At 38.9% G+C, this 22,510-nt stretch overlaps 1 protein-coding gene across 1 annotated transcript in view; it reads right to left on the reverse strand.

Moving 5' to 3' along the window:
• Nucleotides 1-797: 797 nt before the first annotated feature.
• The window catches only part of RNF169 (ring finger protein 169), a gene marked incomplete at its 3' end in the record, with an annotated part of 79,744 nt that continues 58,031 nt past the window's right edge, over nt 798-22,510 (reverse strand). The window contains exons 4-6 of the mRNA XM_079707703.1: nt 22,248-22,366; nt 2,434-2,533; nt 798-1,982 (exon numbers count right to left, since the gene is read on the reverse strand). Of these exons, the coding sequence (XP_079563829.1) occupies nt 798-1,982; nt 2,434-2,533; nt 22,248-22,366 (1,404 nt within the window). The remainder of the gene's footprint in view (nt 1,983-2,433; nt 2,534-22,247; nt 22,367-22,510) is intronic.

A 22,510-nucleotide genomic window follows, 5' to 3' on the forward strand; every position in this document is an offset into this window, starting at 1 on the left:
TCCTTGGATCGCTGTCCATTATGGCAACCTCTTAAGTGTGGGAAATCCATGGGATTTGTCGTTGGGAGACCCAGCAGTCAGTCTGGGCTACGCCCTTAGTAGTTGAGAGAACCTGAACATCTGCACTGCAGTTTCATCATCTAAAAATGGGACTAATACCACTTACATGTTAGGTCTCCTGAAAAGACCAAATTAAACAATGACTATGAATGTGGTCTGTCAACTATATAGCATTAATCAAATGTTATTTTTTTAAACAAGGAATGTAAATTAACTTTGTAGAAGCATAAAAACTGATTTAATTAGGAATATTTACTTGCAGCAAGGGTAAGAAGGGGGAACATAATCTTTTTGGATCTGCCAAAGAACTACACTGTTCCACTTCTTTGAAAAAAGATGGAACTAATTTTTATCTGCATGGCTGATTTAAAACAACACCTGCTGAAGGAAGTCAGGAGGTCTGTCAGTTTGAAAAGGTGTGTCCCCTCTTCCTCTACCATTTCTAACCCCGCCATTGTGCTCCTGAATCTCACCCCAAGTAGGGGCTGCCAGATTTGGCCCAGACGCCCTAAGGGGTGGGTTACTTAGTGGGTGAGGAGCGCTTCTGGCCTGGGTCACAGGGAGGCAGAGATGCAGCTTCCTTGGATATATACACTACAAAGGCCCGAGGCCTCTCAGAATCATGCTAGACAGTGTTTTGCCATGAAAAGAAACCCAAAGTGAGAACACTCATTTCTTCAGGGTAAATGATCAAGCCCAAAGACCTCTGAAAAATAGGTAACACTGCTCGTCAGGTGCTACTTGGCCCCAGCCATGCTACTGGACCGCAAGAGGTACTGATCCACGCTTCCTTTTCGCCGACTCACAGTCCGCCTCTCATTGTCAAATATGCGCTGCAACTGCAGAGCGAGCTGCCGGTCCTCTTCCTCTTGCTGCAATTTCTGCTCCATCTCTCGCAGTACTGGGTCTGCTGGGGCCAGACCCACCTCACCACCGCTTTGTCGCAGTTTCTTAAGGGAGCCATTTTGTTCCAAGTGCTTGGTCTTACAGCGTCTTTTCCTGCCCCGACGCAAGGAAGGAAGCGCCTCCTCACCTAGGCTGTCTGCCAGAACACCATTAGGCAGATCAAAATGATTCACTGTCTTCAGCTGTTTCTTTGTTTTGAGGACCCCGCCCAAAACACTGTTTTTAGGTAGCACTGAATTAACTGCTGAGATTTTCATAGTTGTTGTTATACAGGTTTTATCTAACTTGGCATCTGGGGATGACCCTGACCCTTCAAACTGCTCTCTCTCCAAAGAAGTCCCACTGGCTCCCACTTTAAGTTCTGAAGAACAGCAGGTTTCTAATGGGATCTCAGTGCTCCTTTTACTGTCACTGCCCTGCTCTGCTTTTGTCTGGCTAACAGAGGGGAAATAATCAAGGTCAGTGGGGGTAGGTCCTGTATACTCAGAGAGTACTTGCCCACTGGACAGTCTTGTATTTAAAGCCAGAAGTGGCTTCTCCTTGCTAGAATGGGTAACTTCAGTGACGAGTAAGTCTTCCCCTGTTTCTGGAGCCAGGGAGGTGAGGGTGGCTTTCGAAAGGGTCTTTTTGATCTGTCGCTCCTGAAAGATCTGTTCCCACTTTTTGAGGATCCGTGGACTGGCCTCATAAGAAGTCTGCTTCTGCAGGCTTCTGTTTAGGTTGCGGGGTGTTGATTTGATGATGAGGGGACTCAGTACACGGCCATCAGGGAGTCTCTTGGGAGGAGTACATGGTGAGCAGACAATGGGCTTGAAATGGTTTAGTTCTTCGGAGATGCTGTCGTTGCTCTCAGGGCTGATGGAGCGCTCTGGCTTATGCAAGGAAGCCAAGGATGAGAGGGAGCTGAAGGGCAGACGCTTTTCAATGGTTAAGTCAGGGGCCGAGAGGCAGCGGTTGTTTTGGGTGGACAAGAGGACACCAATGATAGGGTTGGAGGCTGGGGTCATGGTTGTGACCTGAAAGAGATTTAAAAGATTACAGATACATACATACATATACATATTTTTTTTTCTTCGTAATTCCTTCTTGATGGTAGAGGGATAGAGAGGAAAAGGGTAAGAAAAGGGATAAAGGGTCATATGAACCTAAAAAATGTGGACAATCCCTAACCTAGAATGCACCCACCATTTGCAGAAATTCCTACATACTTGAAACAATTAATGAAATTGAAAATTCTGGGGAAAAAAAACTCATCCAGAACTTTTAAGAAGGTTCTTCTAGTGGCCCTCATTCCACTTCTCTGGCTACTAATTCAAACTCTCTTCCTTCACATGTATTTTATAAAATTCTCCAACATAATTAGTATGCCTAGGACCCATTCTGCCTCTTCTCATCTGGAACAGTTTCTCCTGTGGCCGTGCGCAGGACGGGACTGGAGAGCCCAGGAAGCCTGTGTCTGAGGTCTACCTTGGCTTTGCTGGTTGGGGCTGCTCTCAGTCTGCCCTTCGCTCTGTCCTGACCAGTGTCACTGCAGCTCTGACTCCTTTCCATCTTGGAATTTAGGTTCCTAAAAGAGAATAAATAAAAGACAAGTAGTCAAAAGTAGCCCATGATTGCTAAGGAAAAAGAATGACAATGTCTTCTGTGCTTTCAAAGCCACGCAGCTACAATAGAAAATGAATTCATTTATTAACAAAATACATTCTAAGAACAAATCCTGTCCAAAGAGAGAGGGAGTTCTCCAGAGAGGACATCTGGTTTAAGTCTTTGTTTCCAAACTCAGATCCTGCCTAAGTAACGCAAGACCAATGGCTATTTCACTCATGCTTAGAGAGATGTAGGGACACCTCACCTTCCTGAATAGGGTGGATACAGTATTAAATCACCTTTACAAACAATACATTTTTTTCCTTTGATTAGGCCCAAACCTCTCCTCAAGCAATCTAAATCAGCCATGAAACAAATATTTAAGTACTTATAAAATGCATAGCAATGCACTAGATTCCTATGCAAGGAGTAAAAATTAAATATAGTCTCTCCCTTAATCCATTACATTTGAGCTTCCAGAGGCCTACATCCTTTGGAATTAAGACGTTTCATGACTTTTCTTTTTTTGTCTTACGCATGCATTACATTATGACTTCACAATGCAAACCAAAAACCAAAGCACCTGTATTATAACATTAATCTTACTGTGTAAGAATTATGTACAGATGACTGTCACCTGCCCCAGAGACTGTAAGTAGGGATTCTTGACTATCTTATTACTCACCTTTGTTTTCTACTCTCCAACTCTTGCCTAATACATGTCTGGTGAGACTAATGCTTTTACAAATGTTTGCAAGAGATATTTTACCTGTGATACAACTCTACTCTATGAGCATTTAACATACACTTACTATATGCCAGTCACTGATGAGCACTATCTGGGCACTGGAAATACAGAAAAGAATGAGGTACAGTCTAGGTCTTCAAGGAATCAGAGTCCAGTGAAGCAGACAAATAATTCAATACAATACAGTGAAATGGTACAACAAAAAAATTATGCCTAAGAATGGCATAAAAGAGTTGTTAACTACCTGGGATGGAGTGAGAGCAGGGTTGCAAAAGCCTTTCTATGGCATATGTATTTTGAAGGATAAATAAGAATTTGCCAGAAGGCAAGATGGACACATAGCCATGTAGAGGATCCCAAACAGAAATTATTTCCTTGAGCGATTCTATTTAGCTCTGAAATGGAATAATCATATCTAATATCTACTCTTTGGAGCAAAAGATTTAAAATTTTACTATGCCAGATTAGTTCAGAGAAAACTTATAAAGGAGGTAATAAGGTACATTCCCAGAGTTCCTCTCCTCTCCCTACATCTCTAGTGAAGGCCTAGCCTACCTATTCCAGCATTTCTGTGTTATTCCTCCCATTCAAACCCCTCTCATCCTATGTCTCATAGCCACATCACCTTGCTAGATGGCTCCAATCTGATGGAACTAATCTATGCTATGGTATTAATAGGAGAAAATGATGGCCAACCTGTATCACATGTTTGCATTTTACCAAGAAAATTCAACACTGAACCAAAAAATAAAAATAACGTGAGAGTTGTACCATCTAGTGGGAGGTATATTTTGGAGCAAGAAGGAAACTTCAACATTACCCTATAAAGGCAGCTGCTTACAAGTCAGCTTGGTTTGTATTTTACCTACAATAATACTGAAATTCATTTGCATTCCCAGAACTCACACAAACTGTCAGTGGTGCAAGTTACCCAAAAGTAAACTGTACAGTATATTAAAATGCTGGGGTGAATAACATTTACTTTGGGTCAAGAGGAATGGATATAGAGCTGAAAGAGACAGCATTACTATGTCAAATATGTGACTTGTTTCGCATGATTCCATTGGAGAAACAAGTACAAACTTAAAGGAAAAGATTTCCTGATCAACATAAGGAAGAACTTTATAACTTTCAATAGTAAGAGCAGTTCAATGATATCTGCTTTGGGAAGTACTAAGCTCCATGTCATTAGAGGTGTTCAAACTGAGGCTGGATCTATACTTTAACAAACATTCCAAAATTTAAAATTAGCTTAATATATATACTTTTTAAAAAACAGGCTACGCATCCATTTTGTCAGCAATAACAGTCAAATTTAAAGACACTGGCGACATGCCCAAGTTATCTGATGTACAAATGACAACTACTTGTTGCTGGGGAGAACTTCTTAACATGCCCTCTAAACTCTGTTTTGGTGAAAGAAAAGGCCCAGGGAAGACACTCACACTTGCAGCACTCAAGCACACAACAAGGACACCTAAATAGTTTCCGACAATCTAAAATCTTTTTGGTAAACCTCAGTATGGCTGAAACTGCCATTGTCTCTTCCATTCATTTGATCAGCAGACTTTACTGAGCACCAACTCTGTGCAAAGCACTTGAGACAGGTTGATGAAAAGATAATTTTGACCCACAGAAGCATCCAGTCACTGAAGTTCACCACAACATACCACAAAAGGGCTATAAGAGAGCAGTAATTATACAACTAAACTCTTCAAGTGTTTTCTTTTAAAAGTTTCATAGTTTTCTCTCTTACAATTAGGTATCTAAACCAGTTTGACTTAATTTTTGTACATGGTGTGAAGGTGGAGTCCAACTTCATTCTTTAGCATGTGGATATCCAGTAGTCTCAGCACCATATGTGAAGAGACTCTTCTTTCCTCCACTGAATGGTCTTGGCACCATTACTGACAATCAACTGACCACAGATGTATGGGTTTATTTCTGGACTCTCAATTCTATTCCACTGATTGATATATCTTCCCTTATTTCAGAACCATACTATTGATTTCTGTAGCTTTGCAGTAAGTTTTGAAAGCAGGAAGTGTGAGTCCTCCACCTTTGTTCTTTTTCAGGATTGTTTTAGCTATTTGGGATCCTTTGCAATTCCATATGTGAATTTCAGGGTCAGCTTATTCATTTCTGTGAAAAAAGAGATTGGAATTTTAAAAAGTATTGTAATGAATGTGTAAAAAACAAATTGGGAAGTATTGCCGTATTAACAATATTGTCTTCTAATCCATGAGCACAGAAAATCTTTTCATTTCTTAAAGTCTTCTTTAATTTCTTTCAACAATGTTTTATAGTTTTTAGTGTACATGTCTTGCACCTCCTTGGTTAAATTTATTCATAGCTATTCTGGGTTTTTGTTTTTGGTTTTTTGGTTTTTTGAATTGTATTTATTTTTTTATACAGCAGGTTCTTATTAGTCATCAATTTTATACACATCAGTGTATATATGTCAATCCCAATCGCCCAGTTCATCACACCATCACCCCCACCACCCCCCGCTGCTTTCCCCCCTTGGTGTCCATACGTTTGTTCTCTACATCTGTGTCTCTATTTCTGCCCTGCAAACTGGTTCATCTGTACCATTTTTCTAGGTTCCATATATATGTGTTAATATACAATATTTGTTTTTCTCTTTCTGGCTTACTTCACTCTGTATGACAGTCTCTAGATCCATCCACGTCTCTACAAATGACCCAATTTCGTTCCTTTTTATGGCTGAGTAACATTCCATTGTATATATGTACCACATCTTCTTTATCCATTTGTCTGTCTATAGGCATTTAGGTTGCTTCCATGACCTGGCTATTGTAAATAGTGCTGCAATGAACATTAGGGTGCATGTGTCTTTTTGAATTATAGTTTTCTCTGGGTATATGCCCAGTAGTGGGATTGCTGGATCATATGGTAATTCAATTTTTCATTCTTTAAGGAACCTCCATACTGTTCTCCATAGTGGCTGTATCTATTTACACCCACCAACAGTGAAAGAGGGTTCCCATTTCTCCACACCCTCTCCAGCATTTGTTGTTTGTAGATTTTCTGATGATGTCCATTCTAACTGGTGTGAGGTGATACCTCATTGTAGTTTTCATTTGCATTTCTCTAATAATTAGTGATGTTGAGCAGCTTTTCATGTGCTTCTTGGCCATATGTATGTCTTCTTTGGACAAATGTCTATTTAGGTCTTCTGCCCATTTTTGGATTGGGTTGCTTGTTTTTTTAATATTGACATGCATGAGCTGTTTATATATTTTGGAGATTAATCCTTTGTCCATTGATTCGTTTGCAAATATTTTCTCCCATTCTGAGGGTTGTCTTTTCGTCTTGTTTGTAGTTTACTTTGCTGTGCAAAAGCTTTGAAGTTTCATTAGGTCCCATTTGTTTATTTTTGTTTTTATTTCCATTACTCTAGGAGGTGGATCAAAAAAGATCTTGCTGTGATTTATGTCAAAGAGTGTTCTTCCTATGTTTTCCTCTAAGAATTTTATAGGGTCCGGTCTTACATTTAGGTCTCTAATCCATTCTGAGTTTATTTTTGTGTATGGTGTTACGGAGTGTTCTAATTTCATTCTTTTACATGTAGCTGTCCAGTTTTCCCAGCACCACTTATTGAAGAGACTGCCTTTTCTCCATTGTATATCCTTGCCTCCTTTTTCATAGATTAGTTGACCATAGGTGCGTGGGTTTATCTCTGGGATTTCTATCCTGTTCCATTGATCTATATTTCTGTTTTTGTGCCAGTACCATATTGTCTTGATTACTGTAGTTTTGTAGTATAGTCTGAAGTCAGGGAATCTGATCCCTCCAGCTCCGTTTTTTTCCCTCAAGATGGCTTTGGCTATTCGGGGTCTTTTGTGTTTCCATACAAATTTTAAGATTTTTTGTTCTAGTTCTGTAAAAAATGCCATTAGTAATTTGATAGGGATTGCATTGAATCTGTAGATTGCTTTGGATAGTATAGTCATTTTCACAATATTGATTCTTCCAATCCAAGAACATGGTATATCTCTCCATCTGTTGGTATCATCTTTAATTTCTTTCATCAGTGTCTTATAGTTTTCTGCATACAGATCTTTTGTCTCCCTAGGTAGGTATATTCCTAGGTATTTTATTCTTTTTGTTGCAATGGTAAATGGGAGTGTTTCCTTAATTTCTCTTTCAGGTGTTTCATCATTCGTGTATAGGAATGCAAGAGATTTCTGTGCATTAATTTTGTATCCTGAAACTTTACCACATTCATGGATTAGCTCTAGTAGTTTTCTGGTGGCATCTTTAGGATTCTCTATGTATAGTATCATGTCATCTGCAAACAGTGACAGTTTTACTTCTTCTTTTCCAATTTGTATTTCTTTTTCTTCTCTGATTGCCGTGGCTAGGACTTCCAAAACTATGTTGAATAACAGTGGTGAGAGTGGACATCTTTGTCTTGTTCCTGATCTTAGGGGAAATGCTTTCAGTTTTTCACCATTGAGAATGATGTTTGCTGTGGGTTTGTCATATATGGCCTTTATTATGTTGAGATAGGTTCCCTCAATGCCCATTTTCTGGAGTTTTAACCATAAATGGGTGTTGAATTTTGTCAAAAGCTTTTTCTGCCTCTATTGAGATGATCATATGATATTTGTTCTTCAATTTGTTAATATGGTTTATCACACTGATTGATTTACATATATTGAAGAATCCTTGCATCCCTGGGATAAATCCCACTTGATCATGGTGTATGATCCTTTTAATGTGTTGTTGGATTCTGTTTGCTAGTATTTTGTTGAGGATTTTTGCATCTATATTCATCAGGGATATTGGTCTGTAATTTTCTTTTTTTTGTAGTATCTTTGTCTGGTTTTGGTATCAGGGTGATGGTGCCCTCATAGAATGAGTTTGAGAGTGTTCCTTCCTCCACAGTTTTTTGGAAGAGTTTGAGAAGGATGGGTGTTAGCTATTCTCTAAATGTTTGATAGAATTCACCTGTGAAGCCATCTCGTCCTGGACTTTTGTTTGTTGGAAGATTTTTAATCACAGTTTCAATTTCATTACTTGTGATTGGTCTGCTCATATTTCCTATTTCTTCTTCGTTCAGTCTCGGAAGATTGTGCATTTCTAAGAATTTGTCCATTTCTTCCAGGTTGTCCATTTCATTGCCATAGAGTTGCTTGTAGTAGTCTCTTAGGATGCTTTGTATTTCTGCCGTGTCTGTTGTAACTTCTCCCTTTTCATTTCTAATTTTATTAATTTGAGTCCTCTCCCTCTTTTTCTTGATGAGTCTGGCTAATGGCTTATCAATTTTGTTTATTTTCTCAAAGAACCAGCTTTTAGTTGTATTGATCCTTGCTATTGTTTTCTTTGTTTCTATTTCATTTATTTCTGCTCTGATCTTTATGATTTCTTTCCTTCTGCTAACTTTGGGTTTTGTTTGTTCTTCTTTCTCTAGTTCCTTTAGGTGTAAGGTTAGATTGTTTATTTGAGATTTTTCTTGTTTCTTGAGGTAGGCTTGTATAGCTATAAACTTCCCTCTTACAACTGCTTTTGCTGCATCCCATAGGTTTTGGATCATCGTGTTTTCATTGTCATTTGTCTCTAGGTATTTTTTGATTTCCTCTTTGATTTTTTCAGTGGTCTCTTGGTTATTTAGTAACGTATTGTTTAGCCTCCATGTGTTTGTGTTTTTTACGTTTTTTTTCCCCTGTGATTCATTTCTAATCTCATAGCATTGTGCTCAGAAAAGATACTTGATATGATTTCAATTTTCTTAAATTTACTGTGGCTTGATTTGTGACCCAAGACGTGATCTATCCTGGAGAATGTTCCATGAGCACTTGAGAAGAAAGTGTAATCTGCTGTTTTGGGATGGAATGTCCTATAAACATCAATTAAATCTATCAGGTCTAGTGTGTCATTTAAAGCTTCTGTTTCCTTATTTTCATTTTGGATGATTTATCCATTGGTGTAAGTGAGGTGTTAAAGTCCCCCACTATTACTGTGTTACTGTCGATTACCTCTTTTAGAGCTGTTAGCAGTTGCCGTATGTATTGAGGTGCTCCTATGTTGGGTGCATATACATTTATAATTGTTATATCTTCTTCTTGGATTGATCCCTTGATCATTATGTAGTGTCCTCCCGTGTCTCTTGTAACATTCTTTATTTTAAAGTCTATTTTATCTGATATGAGTATTGCTACTCCAGCTTTCTTTTGATTTCCATTTGCATGGAGTATCTTTTTCCATCCCCTCACTTTCAGTCTGTATGTGTCCCTACGTCTGAAGTGGGTCTCTTGTAGACAGCATATAGATGGGTCTTGTTTTTGTAACCATTCATCAAGCCTGTGTCTTTTGGTTGGAACATTTAATCCATTCACGTTTAAGGTAATTATTGATAAGTCTGTTTCTATGACCATTTTCTTAATGTTTTTGGGTTTGTTTTTGTAGGTTATTTTCTTTTCTTGTGTTTCCCACTTAGAGGAGTTCCTGTAGCATTTGTTGTAGAGCTGGTTTGGTGGTGCTGAATTCTCTTAGCTTTTGCTTGTCTGTAAAGCTTTTGATTTCTCCATCAAATCTGAATGAGATCCTTGCTGGGTAGAGTAATCTTGGTTGTAGGTTCTTCCCTTTCATCACTTTAAGTATATCATGCCACTCCCTTCTGGCTTGTAGAGTTTCTGCTGAGAAATCAGCTGTTAACCCTTGTATGTTATTTGTCCTTTTTCCTTTGCTGCTTTCAATAATTTTTCTTTGTCTTTAATTTTTGCCAATTTGATTACTATGTGTCTTGGCATGTTTCTCCTTGGGTTTATTCTGTATGGGACTCTCTGCACTTCCTGGACTTGGGTGGCTATTTCCTTTCCCATGTTAGGGAAGTTTTCAACTATAATCTCTTCAAATATTTTCTCGGGTCCTTTCTCTCTGTCTTCTCCTTCTGGGACCCCTATAATGTGAATGTCGTTGCGTTTAATGTTGTCCCAGAGGTCTCTTAGGCTGTCTTCATTTCTTTTCATTCTTTTTTCTTTATTCTGTTCCGCAGCAGTGAATTCCACCATTCTGTCTTCCAGGTCACTTATCCGTTCTTCTGCCTCAGTTATTCTGCTATTGATTCCTTCTAGTGTAGTTTTCATTTCAGTTATTGTATTGCTCATCTCTGTTTGTTTGTTCTTTAATTCTTCTAGGTCTTTTTTAAACATTTCTTGCATCTTCTCGATCTTTGCCTGCATTCTTTTTCCGAGGTCCTGGATCATCTTCACTATCATTATTCTGAATTCTTTTTCTGGAAGGTTGCCTATCTCCACTTCATTTAGTTTTTTTTCTGGCGTTTTATCTTGTTCCTTCATCTGGTACATAGCCCTCTGCCTTTTCATCTTGTCTGTCTTTCTGTGAATGTGGTTTTTGTTCAACAGGCTGCAGGACTGTAGCTCTTCTTTCTTCTGCTGTCTGCCCTCTGGTGGATGAGGCTATCTAAGAAGCTTGTGCAAGTCCACTCTATGACTTTTGATTGGAGAATTTAATCCATTTACATTTAGAGTGATTACTGATAGGTAAGGATTTACTAATGCCATCTTAGTCATTGTTTTCTAACTGTTTTGTAGTTCTCTTGTTCCTTAATTCCTCTCTTGTGGCCTTCCTTTGTGAATTGACTATATACTTACCTTTACCAGAGTGTTGTGTATTTTCATATGTTTTCATGTTACTAATTAGTATAATTTTGTTTCAGCCTGAAGAACTCCTTTCAGCATTTCTTGTAAGGCAGGTCTAGTGGTGATGAACTCCCTCAGCTTTTTTGTGTCTGGGAAAGTCTTTACCTCTCCTTCATATATGAAGTGCCACTTTACTAGATAGAGTATTATGGCTGGCAGGTTTTTTTTTTTCCCTTTCAGTGCTCTGAATATATCATCCTACTCCTCTGGACTGTATCGTTTCTGTCGAGAATTCTACTGATAGCTTTATGTGAATTCCCTTACAAGTTATAATCCTTTTCTCTTGCTGCTTTTAAGATGCTCACTTTGCCTTTTATATTTGACAGTTTTATCATAATGTGTCTGTTGAGCCATACCCTGTATGCATGCAAGCCCTGTACTTGCCCAGCCTCAAGACGGAAGAAAGAGCCCAGAGTCAGCAACAGAGACATCAATAGTTTAATGGGATTAAACAGGGAACTCACATGTCTGAAGCAAGGTCCTGGAGTGACACCCCACTGTGTGCAGCAGACAGTGGGCAAGACATGGCAGTGGTCTTCACTACCAGGGGGAGAGGAAGGTTACCAGTTATAGGGGGAATTGATGTCAGGTTGGCTCATCAGTTACCAGGGAATGAGCAGAGGAGCACGCCCCTTACTGCCCCTTTGATAAGCTATCATGGTGGAGATGTTCTGATCTAAAGATTAGAACAATCACTAGATGGGGAGGGGGGAGGGGGTACAAGTATATAGGCATTTACTGATTAGGCTCTATGATTAAGAGGGAAGGTCAGTTATGTGAGTAGGGTGTAGGTGAAGCAGGGACTGGTTGAGCAGGCGATGTACAGAGAGCAAGAGAACAGCCATCTTAGGTGGCCTGATAATACAGTGTCTTGGAGAGAATGGCTTTAAGTTGAGTTTGTTTGGTAACCTATGAGCTTCACAAACTTAGATATCCAAATATCTCCCCAGATTTGGGAAGTTCTCAGCTCTTATTAATTAATTTATTTATTTTTACATCTTTATTGGAGTATAATTGCTTTACAGTGTTGTGTTAGTTTCTACTGTACAACAAAGTGAATCAGCTATACATATACATATATCCCCATATCTTGTAGCTCACTGAGCTTCCTTAAAACAGCTAATTTGAAGTCTTTGTTGGATAAATCACAGATCTCCATGTTTTTTGGGATCCAATACTGGAAGACTGTTGTGATCTTTTGATGCTGTCATGTTTCCTTGATTTTTCATGTTCCTTGATGTTTTGCATTGCTGTCCTCACATTTGAAATAGCAGTTACCTCCTCCGAACTTTATTAACTGCCTTCAGGAGAGAAAAACCTTCCAACAGCTCTGGTAGGGATGCTGGGATTTTCTCAGATCTTCTATGGATACACCAGCTCCTTGCTTTCTCCCTCTGTGGCAAAATTCTCAAGCTTGTATGCCTTCTCTTGATCCTCCAACACACCAGGCCAAAAGCTGACAGCCTCCATTTTGTTTTCCCAAGGGTGGCAATAAAGCTCATTTGTGGTCTCTCCCTTGCCCACAGATTCTAGCTGGCTTTCTACACATGCTTACTGGCCATTTGCCAAAACTCGCTCACTGCCACTGGGAGCATGCACAGGGAACTGGCCACAGGGTGGAAGCATGTGTGAATGAGGCATGTGGAGCGATGGGAGTGCCCTTGGGCCAGTTGGGAGGATCCACAGGTGAGGCTTCCCCAGTGACTTGTGGGTGGAGTCTGTATTGTAGTTAGTAAGATCCTCATCCCTTTAATGCCCTCTGAGAGTCCTATCTGCTGCTTTCCCAGACTCTTCCTTCCCCTAGGTCATGTAGATCATGATTCAATACTCTGGTTGAGGCAGGAGAGAAATGGGAGAAGCCAGGTGTATACAGTGGGAGAAGCCAGGTGTTCACTCACACGCTCTTACTTTCTCCCACAGGGGCAATCACCAGCCAGGAAAATCTCTCTTGAACCTGAGTTCTGCTGCCCTGGGGTAGGGGTGATGCAGGTTAAGTCAAAGTGTTTCTCTCACCCTCTCTAATGCATCAAAGCTTGTACTTTTTTTCATCCAATGGTGTGTTGGAATATAGATTCATAAAGGATATTGGTCTGTAGTTTTCTTTTCTTGTGATGTCTGCATATGGCTTTGGTATCAGGGTGATACTGGCTTCAAAGAATGAATGAATTGGGAAGTATTCACTCCTCTTCTAATTTTTGAAAGAGTTTGAGAAACATTCATGTTGATTCTTTTTTAAATGTTTGGTAGTAACACCAGTGAAGCCATCTGGTCCTGGGCTGTTCTTTGCCAGATGTGTTTTGATTACTGGTTCAACCTTTTCACTTGTTATAGGTCTATTCAGATTTTCAATTTCTTCTTGAATCAGTTATTTTGTTTCTAGCTAGGTATACAGTATTATTCAAGTCTTCTATATCCTTTGTTTATCTTTCATCTGTATAGTCTACCCATCATTGAAAGTGGGTGTTAAAGTCTCCAACTATTAATATTAAAATGTCTATTATTCCCCTTAATTCTGTCAGTTTTTGCTTCACATATTTTATGGACCCATAATTAGGTGTACATGTGTTTACAGCTGTTATATCTTCTTTGCGGATTGACCCTTTTATAATTATACAATGCCTCTCTTTGTCTCTTGTAATAATTTTTGTCCTAAAGTCTATGTTGTCTCATATTGTATAGCTATTCCAGTTCTCTTTTGGTCACTGTTTACATCTTTCACTTTCAACCTACTTCTGTCTCTGGATCTAAAGTGAGTCTCATCATATATTTGGACTATACTGTTTTTAAATCCATTCTGCCAATCTCTGCCTTTTAACTGGAGAGTTTAACTCATTTACATTTAATGTAATTACTGATAAGGAAGGACTTCTGCAATTTTTCTATGTATTATCTATATGTCTTGTACCTTTTTTGTTCCACAATGTCTCCATTAATACCTTCTTTTGTGTTAGATATCTCCTACTGTACCCTTTTGATTTCCTTCTTATTTCTTTAACTATGTAAGTTTTAGTTATTTTCTTAGTGGTTGCCCTGGGGAATTACAATTAACATCTTAATTGAAAACAATATATTTCAAATTAATACCAACTCAATTTCAATAGCATACATAAACTTTGTTCCTATATAACTATATTCCCCCAGTGTTGTTATTGTCACATGAAGAGTCACAAAAATCATGAATGTGAAAATATCGTGTAAACCATCAACATAATATATAGATATTATTATTGTAGTATTTGGTCAGGTTAAGAGGCTTCAGTGCAGTAAACTTGATAATGTTCCTAAGATTTAAGAGCTCAAACAATACCTTTGCTAAAAAATAGAGGAAGTAACTACTACTCCCACCTTTGTGCACATCCATTTCTATATTCCAAAACCCTCACACACTGCCTGGCACATAGTGGATATATTCAACAAATTTCTTATAAGTGAATAAAAATATATACAGAAATGCCTATGACATCCTTAAGGAAAGGAAAGAAAACTTCATCATTTATTAGGAATCTATTATCTGTCAGGCACTGTGTGTTTTAAATATACTGTACCTCATTTAATCCATATAGAAACCCTATAAATCAGCATCCTCAATTTACAGACAAAGAATTGAAGGAAGTGATTTTTCCAGGTCACACAGCTGAAGCCAAAGTTTAAATCTGTATCTCCAAGACTCTAAGGCCTGTGCTCTTTCTACCACAGCATACTGATCTTACATTCTACTCTACTCTGCCACAGAATAGACCCAGCACGTCTAGAGAAGTTCTCTCTTCCAAACACATAATGAAGTCATAAACAAGAGACAGCAGCATTGTCTGAAAGGCAACCAGCTTAAAATTTCCACTGCCAAGGGACCAGATGGTTTCTGGGATTTCTAGTTAAGCTAAAAATACCCACAACCACAATGCATCTGACTTACAAACAAAGAAAAGGAGGAGCAGCCAGTATAAACATGCAGCTGGAAAGCTAGAAGATTTAATGCTTATAAAGCACTGCTTAAAGGGTTTTCAAATGGTATTACATGATATAAAACATTAGATAGCTCATGTTATTAATTGCTCACTCATCACTCTCTCTGTCTCTCACATACCCATACCACATTAGTTTTTTAATCAAACTCTCAGGTCTGGCAGAGTTGAGTTCCACCAAGAAGCTGAAAGTCGGAGAGGATCCTCCTCCCAGCCCCTAGCCTGGGTGTGTGAGGCCTCCCACCACCACACACGTACTTGAATAAAAGCAGTAGCTTCCTTAGGCCTAGCTGTAGCTGCCACGCACCCAGAAATGGGTAAAATTTTGTTACAATCCTTCCCTTGTATATTTATTGTTGGGTTATCTGCCTTGTGTATACCAGCATTCTTTCTATTTTTTTTTTAAACTAACTAACTAACTAACTAACTTATTTATTTATTTATGGCTGCACTGGGTCTTCGTTTCGGTGCATGGGCTTCTTATTGCGGTGGCTTCTCTTGTTGCGAAGCATGGGCCCTCGGCGGGCGGGCTTCAGTAGTTGTGGCACACGGGCTTCAGTACTTGTGGCTCACGGGCTCTAGAGCACAGGCTCAGTAGTTGTGGCGCACAGGCTTAGTTACTCTGCGGCATGTGGGATCTTCCTGGACCAGGGCTTGAACCCATGTCCGCTGCATTGGCTGGCGGATTCTTAACCACTGCGCCACCAGGGAAGTCCCTCTTTCTTTTTTTAAAGTGTAAAATTTAATGGTTTTGGACTTCCCTGGTGGCGCAGTGGTTGAGAGTCCGCCTGCCGATGCAGGGGACCTGGGTTCGTGCCCCGGTCAGGGAGGATCCCACATGCCGCGGAGCGGCTGGGCCCGTGAGCCATGGCCGCTGAGCCTGCGCGTCCGGAGCCTGTGCTCCGCAATGGGAGAGGCCACAGCAGTGAGAGGCCCACGTACCGCAAAAAAAAAAAAAAAAATTTAATGGTTTTTAGTATATTCACAGAGTTATTTAACCATCACCACAATTTTAAAACATTTCCATCACCTCATAAAGAAACCTCATACCCTTTAGCTATTACTCCTAAACCCCACCTTCTCCTCCAGCCCTAAGCAACCACTGATCTACTTTCTGTCTCTACATATTTGCCTATTCTGGACATGCACTAGTATTTGTTTGCTGATAGATAGGAACATTGTTTCCACAGCTGTATTTCAAAGGGCCTAGAGTAATGCAAAAGGATTTGAGTCCCCTCAAACAACAGGATAACTGGACAGCTTCTTACCCACCTCTATACAATCTTGTATTTTTTTAGAACAAGACGGTATAAATTATTTAAACAAACAGAAGGAAGGAAGCTTTCTGTTGTAAAGGTAGATCATTTCAAGACAAAGAGCTAAGCACAGAGCTTTCTGTCACAGGGTTCTGACAATGGTTTGCTAGAAAGAGCACAGATTTGGAGTCAAGAGAGACCTGAGTTCCAATTCCATCTCTGTCACTCTACTCAGGTGAGAAGTTCTGGGGTGAGTTACTTAACCTCTTTGAACTGCATTTTCCTTAGCTGAAAAATGAGAATGTTATAAATCTTATAGAATTAATGTAAGAACTAAAGGAAACGAGGTATGTAAAGTACTGAACATGGCAGGAAGCCCTGGGGAAAAGCTAGTTCCCTGATGCTACCCATCACCATCCTGCCAGACTCCTCTGAAAACCACCAGTATATTCCTACTTTAGTATGGCAGAGAGATTACTGACACCTCTAAAACCTGCTCCTTAAATTCCACATCACTTCTCCTTAAGCTATCTTCCTTTTCCATCCATACTCCATACTCTTAACAAGATGTTGTCCTCTTAACCAGCTCATCCACTTGATTTGCTTCTATTCTTTTATCCCTCCCCCAACACACACACACACACACATGCACACACACACACACACGACCTGCCCCAGGCCATCATCAAGCCTTGTGGTTTCTTTTAAATCACTACCTCATTTTTCTCTCATAGTCTCCTTTCCCTCATGATTACTGTTTGGACTATTCCCCACACATAACTTGCTAAGTCTAATCCTGAGATTTTTACAGAACTCACTAACTGCCCTTACCCTTTCCTTTTCATGCCCTGGTCACATTTCCTCCACCTTTTAAAACCCTGCTCTAAGCCACTTCTAGACACTTCAGTTTTAGAGGTGAAAAGAATCTTAAGAAATCATTCAGGGAAATCCCCTGCCCAGCAATAGGTAGGGCATAACAACTTGCATTTTACATAAATGATACAGAAGGAGGTCAACTGATTTTACTCAAGCTCATACCACTACTTCCCTAAAACTCCCTAGACTGGCTTCTCCACCCTCACCTCTCTGGTTTGCCTCCTTTTATCAATTCTAAAGCTAGCCCTCCAGGGCTTCCCTGGTGGCACAGTGGTTAAGAATCTGCCTGCCAATGCAGGAGACACAGGTTCAAGCCCTGGTCCAGTAAGATCGCACATGCTGCGGAGCAACTAAGCCCGTGCGCCACAACTACTGAGCCTGTGCTCTAGAGCCCGCGAGCCACAATTACTGAAGCCCGCGTGCCTGGAGCCCACGCTCCACAACAGGAGAACCCACCGCGATGAGAAGTCTGTGCACCACAAGGAAGAGTAGCCCCCGCTCGCTGCAACTAGAGAAAGCCCGTGCACAGCAACGAAGACCCAACACAGCCAAAAATAAAATTAATTAATTAAAAAATAATAAAGCTAGTCCTCCAGTATCACATCATTTATGTGTCTGGTATCTGTCTGCTGAAAGCATCTATATTTTCATTCGTTCATTTTAAAAAAGAGGAACAAGTCTGCATATTTTAATTCACTCCAACACTGGCTGGGCATGCAGTTAATATGACTGAGTCTGCAGTCAGTCTCTGTCTCTATCTCTCCATATACACACACCTTAGAGGAAGCACAGACACTTCAGGTCTCTTTTGCTGCACCCCACTCTGAACCACAGACTCAGGCTTAAAGTATTTGGACATTAGAAAACAAAATAATGTAGTTAATTTCTACTTAATTAAGGCTTAATTATTACTCAGTGTAACACAGATTTTTCTTTTACAGAATCTATAAAAAGGATCCTCATAAGCTACTGCTAATGTATTAAAGAGCTAAAGGCAACTTTATAGTACAAAAGTTTTATCAGTGTGGTCATTAGACTCCCCCTAAATCCCATATTAATCCAATGGAATCTAGTCTAAACAACAGCCACCAGACAATCTGTTTCCTCCACAGCTCCCAGAGTACTCCCTCCTAGAGACTCTGCAAGTTTGACAACTCTGAAAAAGCCCCCTTTAACCTACCCAAGGGCACAAGACCTATCTCATTAAACAATCCACAAGTATTTACTGAGCCTCTACTATGTGCTAGGCACTGTACTAAGTACTGTGAATACAATGGTAAACAAGATTTTTGTCCCTGCTTGCAAAGGATTTAAAGCCTAGTGGGAAAATGGGCAGAGGCAGCATAGGGATCTATAAGAAAGTCATGGGGGACAAAAGGGTATAGTGGAAAGAGCCAAGAAATCTCAGTTCTAACTCACTGTCCTACTACTCTAGCAGTCTAAGATTTGGCAAGCCATGGTCTCTCGCTGAGCTTTAGTCTTCTCACCCATAAAACAAAGGAATTAGATAAAACAGTATTTAAGATCCTTTTCAGTTCTAAGAGTTCTAAAAGAAGATAACAAAATAGCAGCAGCTATACTCACTGAAGGCTTATCATATGCCAGTAATCTCACTAGGCAACATTTACTTAAGATACAGTTTTATACAGAATGGCAGTACTGGCATTACTGCATCACTTTCTTTTCTTCATTTTTTAAACTGGAAGGAGGATAGATGGTTTGATTATATTTCTTTTTATGGTTATACTCTATTCCCAAGAAGAATTTTAAGTGACTTACAGTAAAAATGCATAAAGAATGAGCGTTAATAGAGAATAAAGACCACATTAAGTAATAAATATGAGAAGAGTATACCAAAAATTATTTCTTTAATTATATGCCATGTTGGAAGGCCATGATGACTGAATTGAAAACTCTGTCTTAATTCTAAACTTCCTGACAGCCAAAGCAAAGAGGAAAACACAAATGAACGTGTAGCTCTTAGAAAAGACACTAACTCAACACAGAAAGTTTTTCCAGACTGAGCTTTTAGAATAACTTGCAACCACGTTTTTTGTTTGATTCTTCTAGTGGTGAAGAGGGCATGAGGAATGAAGGGAAATAAATTTAAACAAATAAACAAACCAGCTTTTCAGATATTTAAAATAAAAGCCTAACTTTATAATTATATATCTTATGGTTCAAGTAATTCTTTTCAATTCACATATATTTTATAATTTACTTAGAAATGACCTTGGGTTAACTATTACTCTATCTGCCTATTTGGAAGAAGTTTCATTTTCAAAGGGCTATAGAACTTTATTAATAGTGCTGCAAAACATTCTTTGCTTTGAATGTTTCAAATGAAAATAGACTGAGCTACTGGCAAGACTCGGCCAGAATCTATTGATGGATTCCTTCCAAAATAACCATCCTATCAGGACTACTCACTCTTAACTCCATGCTTTTGGGCTTAAGAAAGAAAAGTTTATAAAGTGGATAAGTAAAATAAATGCAGATTAATTTGATTTAAATACAGATGTAAAAAACTTTAAAGCTTTTACAGATTAACTCTCTTTAGGAAACAAACTTGCAGAGAAAAACCTATTCTTCTGTTATTGCTTAACAGACAGAAAAAAATGCATTTGAAATATCCCAAAACTGTTAACAATGTTAATTCTTTTTTTCTTGTGGTAAAATATATATAAGATGAAAGTTACCATTTTAACCATTTTAAGTTTACAGGCACATCGCTATGTAACCATCACCATGCTAATTCTTTTTTAATATATCCATATGCCTCATCTCATTGTCAGCACTAACAACTTCATATTGTTTTCCTAAATATCATTTAGAATTGAAACTTAATATTTTCTTAACTAAGAAGTAAAACATGTTGACTAAATAAGAGATGCAATTCACAGTATTACCATAATAAATTTTCCAACCTAAAGTTTCCATGACATCAGCAAACTATTTCCTAAAAAGATAACTCTACCAACCAAATCCAATTAATTTTTTTAAAAACTGTACTAATAACTGAACTCAGCCCACAACCTTGGATATTTGGAAAAAATAAATGCTGAAATCCATAAATGTATAATACTGATTGCAACATTTCTTAACAATAACATGTGAAGTAAATATTTTCCTATAAATTGATCCCATTGTGACTCAATGATACATACTAAGGGCAAGGATGGGCCAAGGAGCAGGAAAAGAAGATATACCACACATATTCCAGAGCCACACATAATCAAAAGCACACCCCTCTGTATAGACTTTACATTTTGCCCTTTAGAGAAGAATTTTCTAAGTTCCTTGGTAGGCATTTCTAAGTAACAACATATTAACCTTCTACCCACTTTAAAAGAATGAATTACAGGGGTAGAGACTGGAATTGGTAATAAGTAGTTCACCTATCCAGTGTCCACTCCAATTAACTGGGGCAATTTGGCCTTGGCATCATATTTGGGTTTTAATAAAATTTTCCTTTTTCCCAAGTAGTTTCAAATGAAGAGATATTAATTAACTAATCACAAACTGCCTAAAGCAACATTTATTTGTTTCAGGGGATATTTATTGTGACTTGATTGGAATTAATATGATCTTTTTCTCTTTTCAGTAGATCCCTCTAATAATCATTAAGATACACCCGCTATAAATGGGGAAAAATCCACATACACATTCAGAAGCTGACGATTCTTAGTCAAGCAATCTTGAATTTTTTAACTTTAACTTTAACAGGGCATCTATAGTTCAAGCTCATATGCACAAAGCAAGAGTTTCATCATCACCATAAATGGTTAAGTACACTGGCTTACATCTTACGTATTGGGTTCTCATTTCATCAGTCAAGCTACAGTGGCTACAATCCAGTGGCTCTTCAACAAATGTCAAATGAGTGAATAAACTGTTTAGGAAAGGGCCTTCCTGGAAGGAGTTACCATCACCCAGAGAAGGGGAGGCATTTAAGAGAAGGAGAGGTTTAGCGAATTTTACTCACAGAAATAACAGGAAATGCTCAATATTCTGTAATAACCTATATGGGAAAAGAATCTGAAAAAGAACAAATATATGTATAACTGAATCACTTCGCTGTACACCTGAAACTAACACAACATTGTAAATCAACTATACTCCAATAAAATTTAAAAAAGAAAAAGAAAACAGGAAAATCAGAACATATACCAAAAGGATTCAGATATAAAAACAACAGGGTTCACAGTAGTATGAACTTTATAACATTCTTAAACTTGGTAGATTTTTTTGGTCATATTTATTAGTGAGTAGCAATAAAAAAGCCTTAAGATATAAAGGGTCCAGGTATATGTCCATAGGAACAGCAAGAGAGATACACTTCATAGTGCTGTGAGAAGGAGAAGAACCCTAGAAATAAGGGTGAGCAATGCCAGCTTTAAATCAAAAAAGACAACAAAATGGGGTAAAGACTGTGTCTTTTTATATTAAAAGAGAGGGCATGGCACGTAGTACCTACTGTCTGTTGAATAAATGATTCCTTCCAGCCTTCCTCCCTTCCTTCATTTCTTTTTCCCTTCCTTTCCCTCCTGCTATCTATCTACCTACCTATCTATCCATCCATCTATCCATCCTTCTTTCCTTGCTTCCACCAAGCCCTTCATTATTCTTCCATCACCCAACATTCATCCAATTCCTCCTTCCTTTCCTCCCCAGGACCTGCAAAGTCTAAAGGAACAAGAAATGCCTTGACAAAGGTCTTAAAAACTTTTTAGTTTGCCCTCTTGAAACCTATCAATATATATTTTAGTTCCAGGCATTGAAAATAAGTCAACTCTGGCCTCAAGTTCCTATTAAGAGGAAAAAAGTCCACAAAGAAAATCCATGGATATTGTCTTCAATATCAATGGTTGTTGAAGAAGGCTTTGTTGTTTCCTCCCAGAAAAGAAAGTTCAACTCTGCAGCAGAGCAATTAGTACAATCTTACCCTGAGGATACCCGAAATGGGTAAAATTTACTTTTCTTTAAAATTTCAGGTCAGCCCCTTATTCCTAACCCATATTTGAAAACCAGTTCCCCCATTTTCCCCCACTCCTACCTCCCCCAAAGTAGCTACAACATACATCTTAAAGCTCCCCCAGTCCCTTTTGTCTCATATCCCAAAATGAAAGAACCCTGACTGAATTCAGTATCAGTCTCTTACCCTGCCAGGAAAGATAAGGAGTAGGAGTTGTTCTTGGAAACAAATGCCGAGCGGTGTGTCTGTATCATCTTGCCTCGAGAAGGTTCTTCATTCTCTGAATCTGAGAGACGTGCAGGACACTGGCAGGAGACAAGGGAGACAACACTGTCCATTTGGGGTTCCCATGGAATCTCCCAAAGCTATTCTTCAAATCTCTCTTTCTATTATATGTTCTCTCTGAGTTCCAATCTATGTTTCCAACTGCCTCTTGGGATCCCAATCTG

This window comes from Hyperoodon ampullatus (assembly GCF_949752795.1).
Source record: "Hyperoodon ampullatus genome assembly, chromosome: 7".
NCBI lineage: Eukaryota > Metazoa > Chordata > Mammalia > Artiodactyla > Ziphiidae > Hyperoodon > Hyperoodon ampullatus.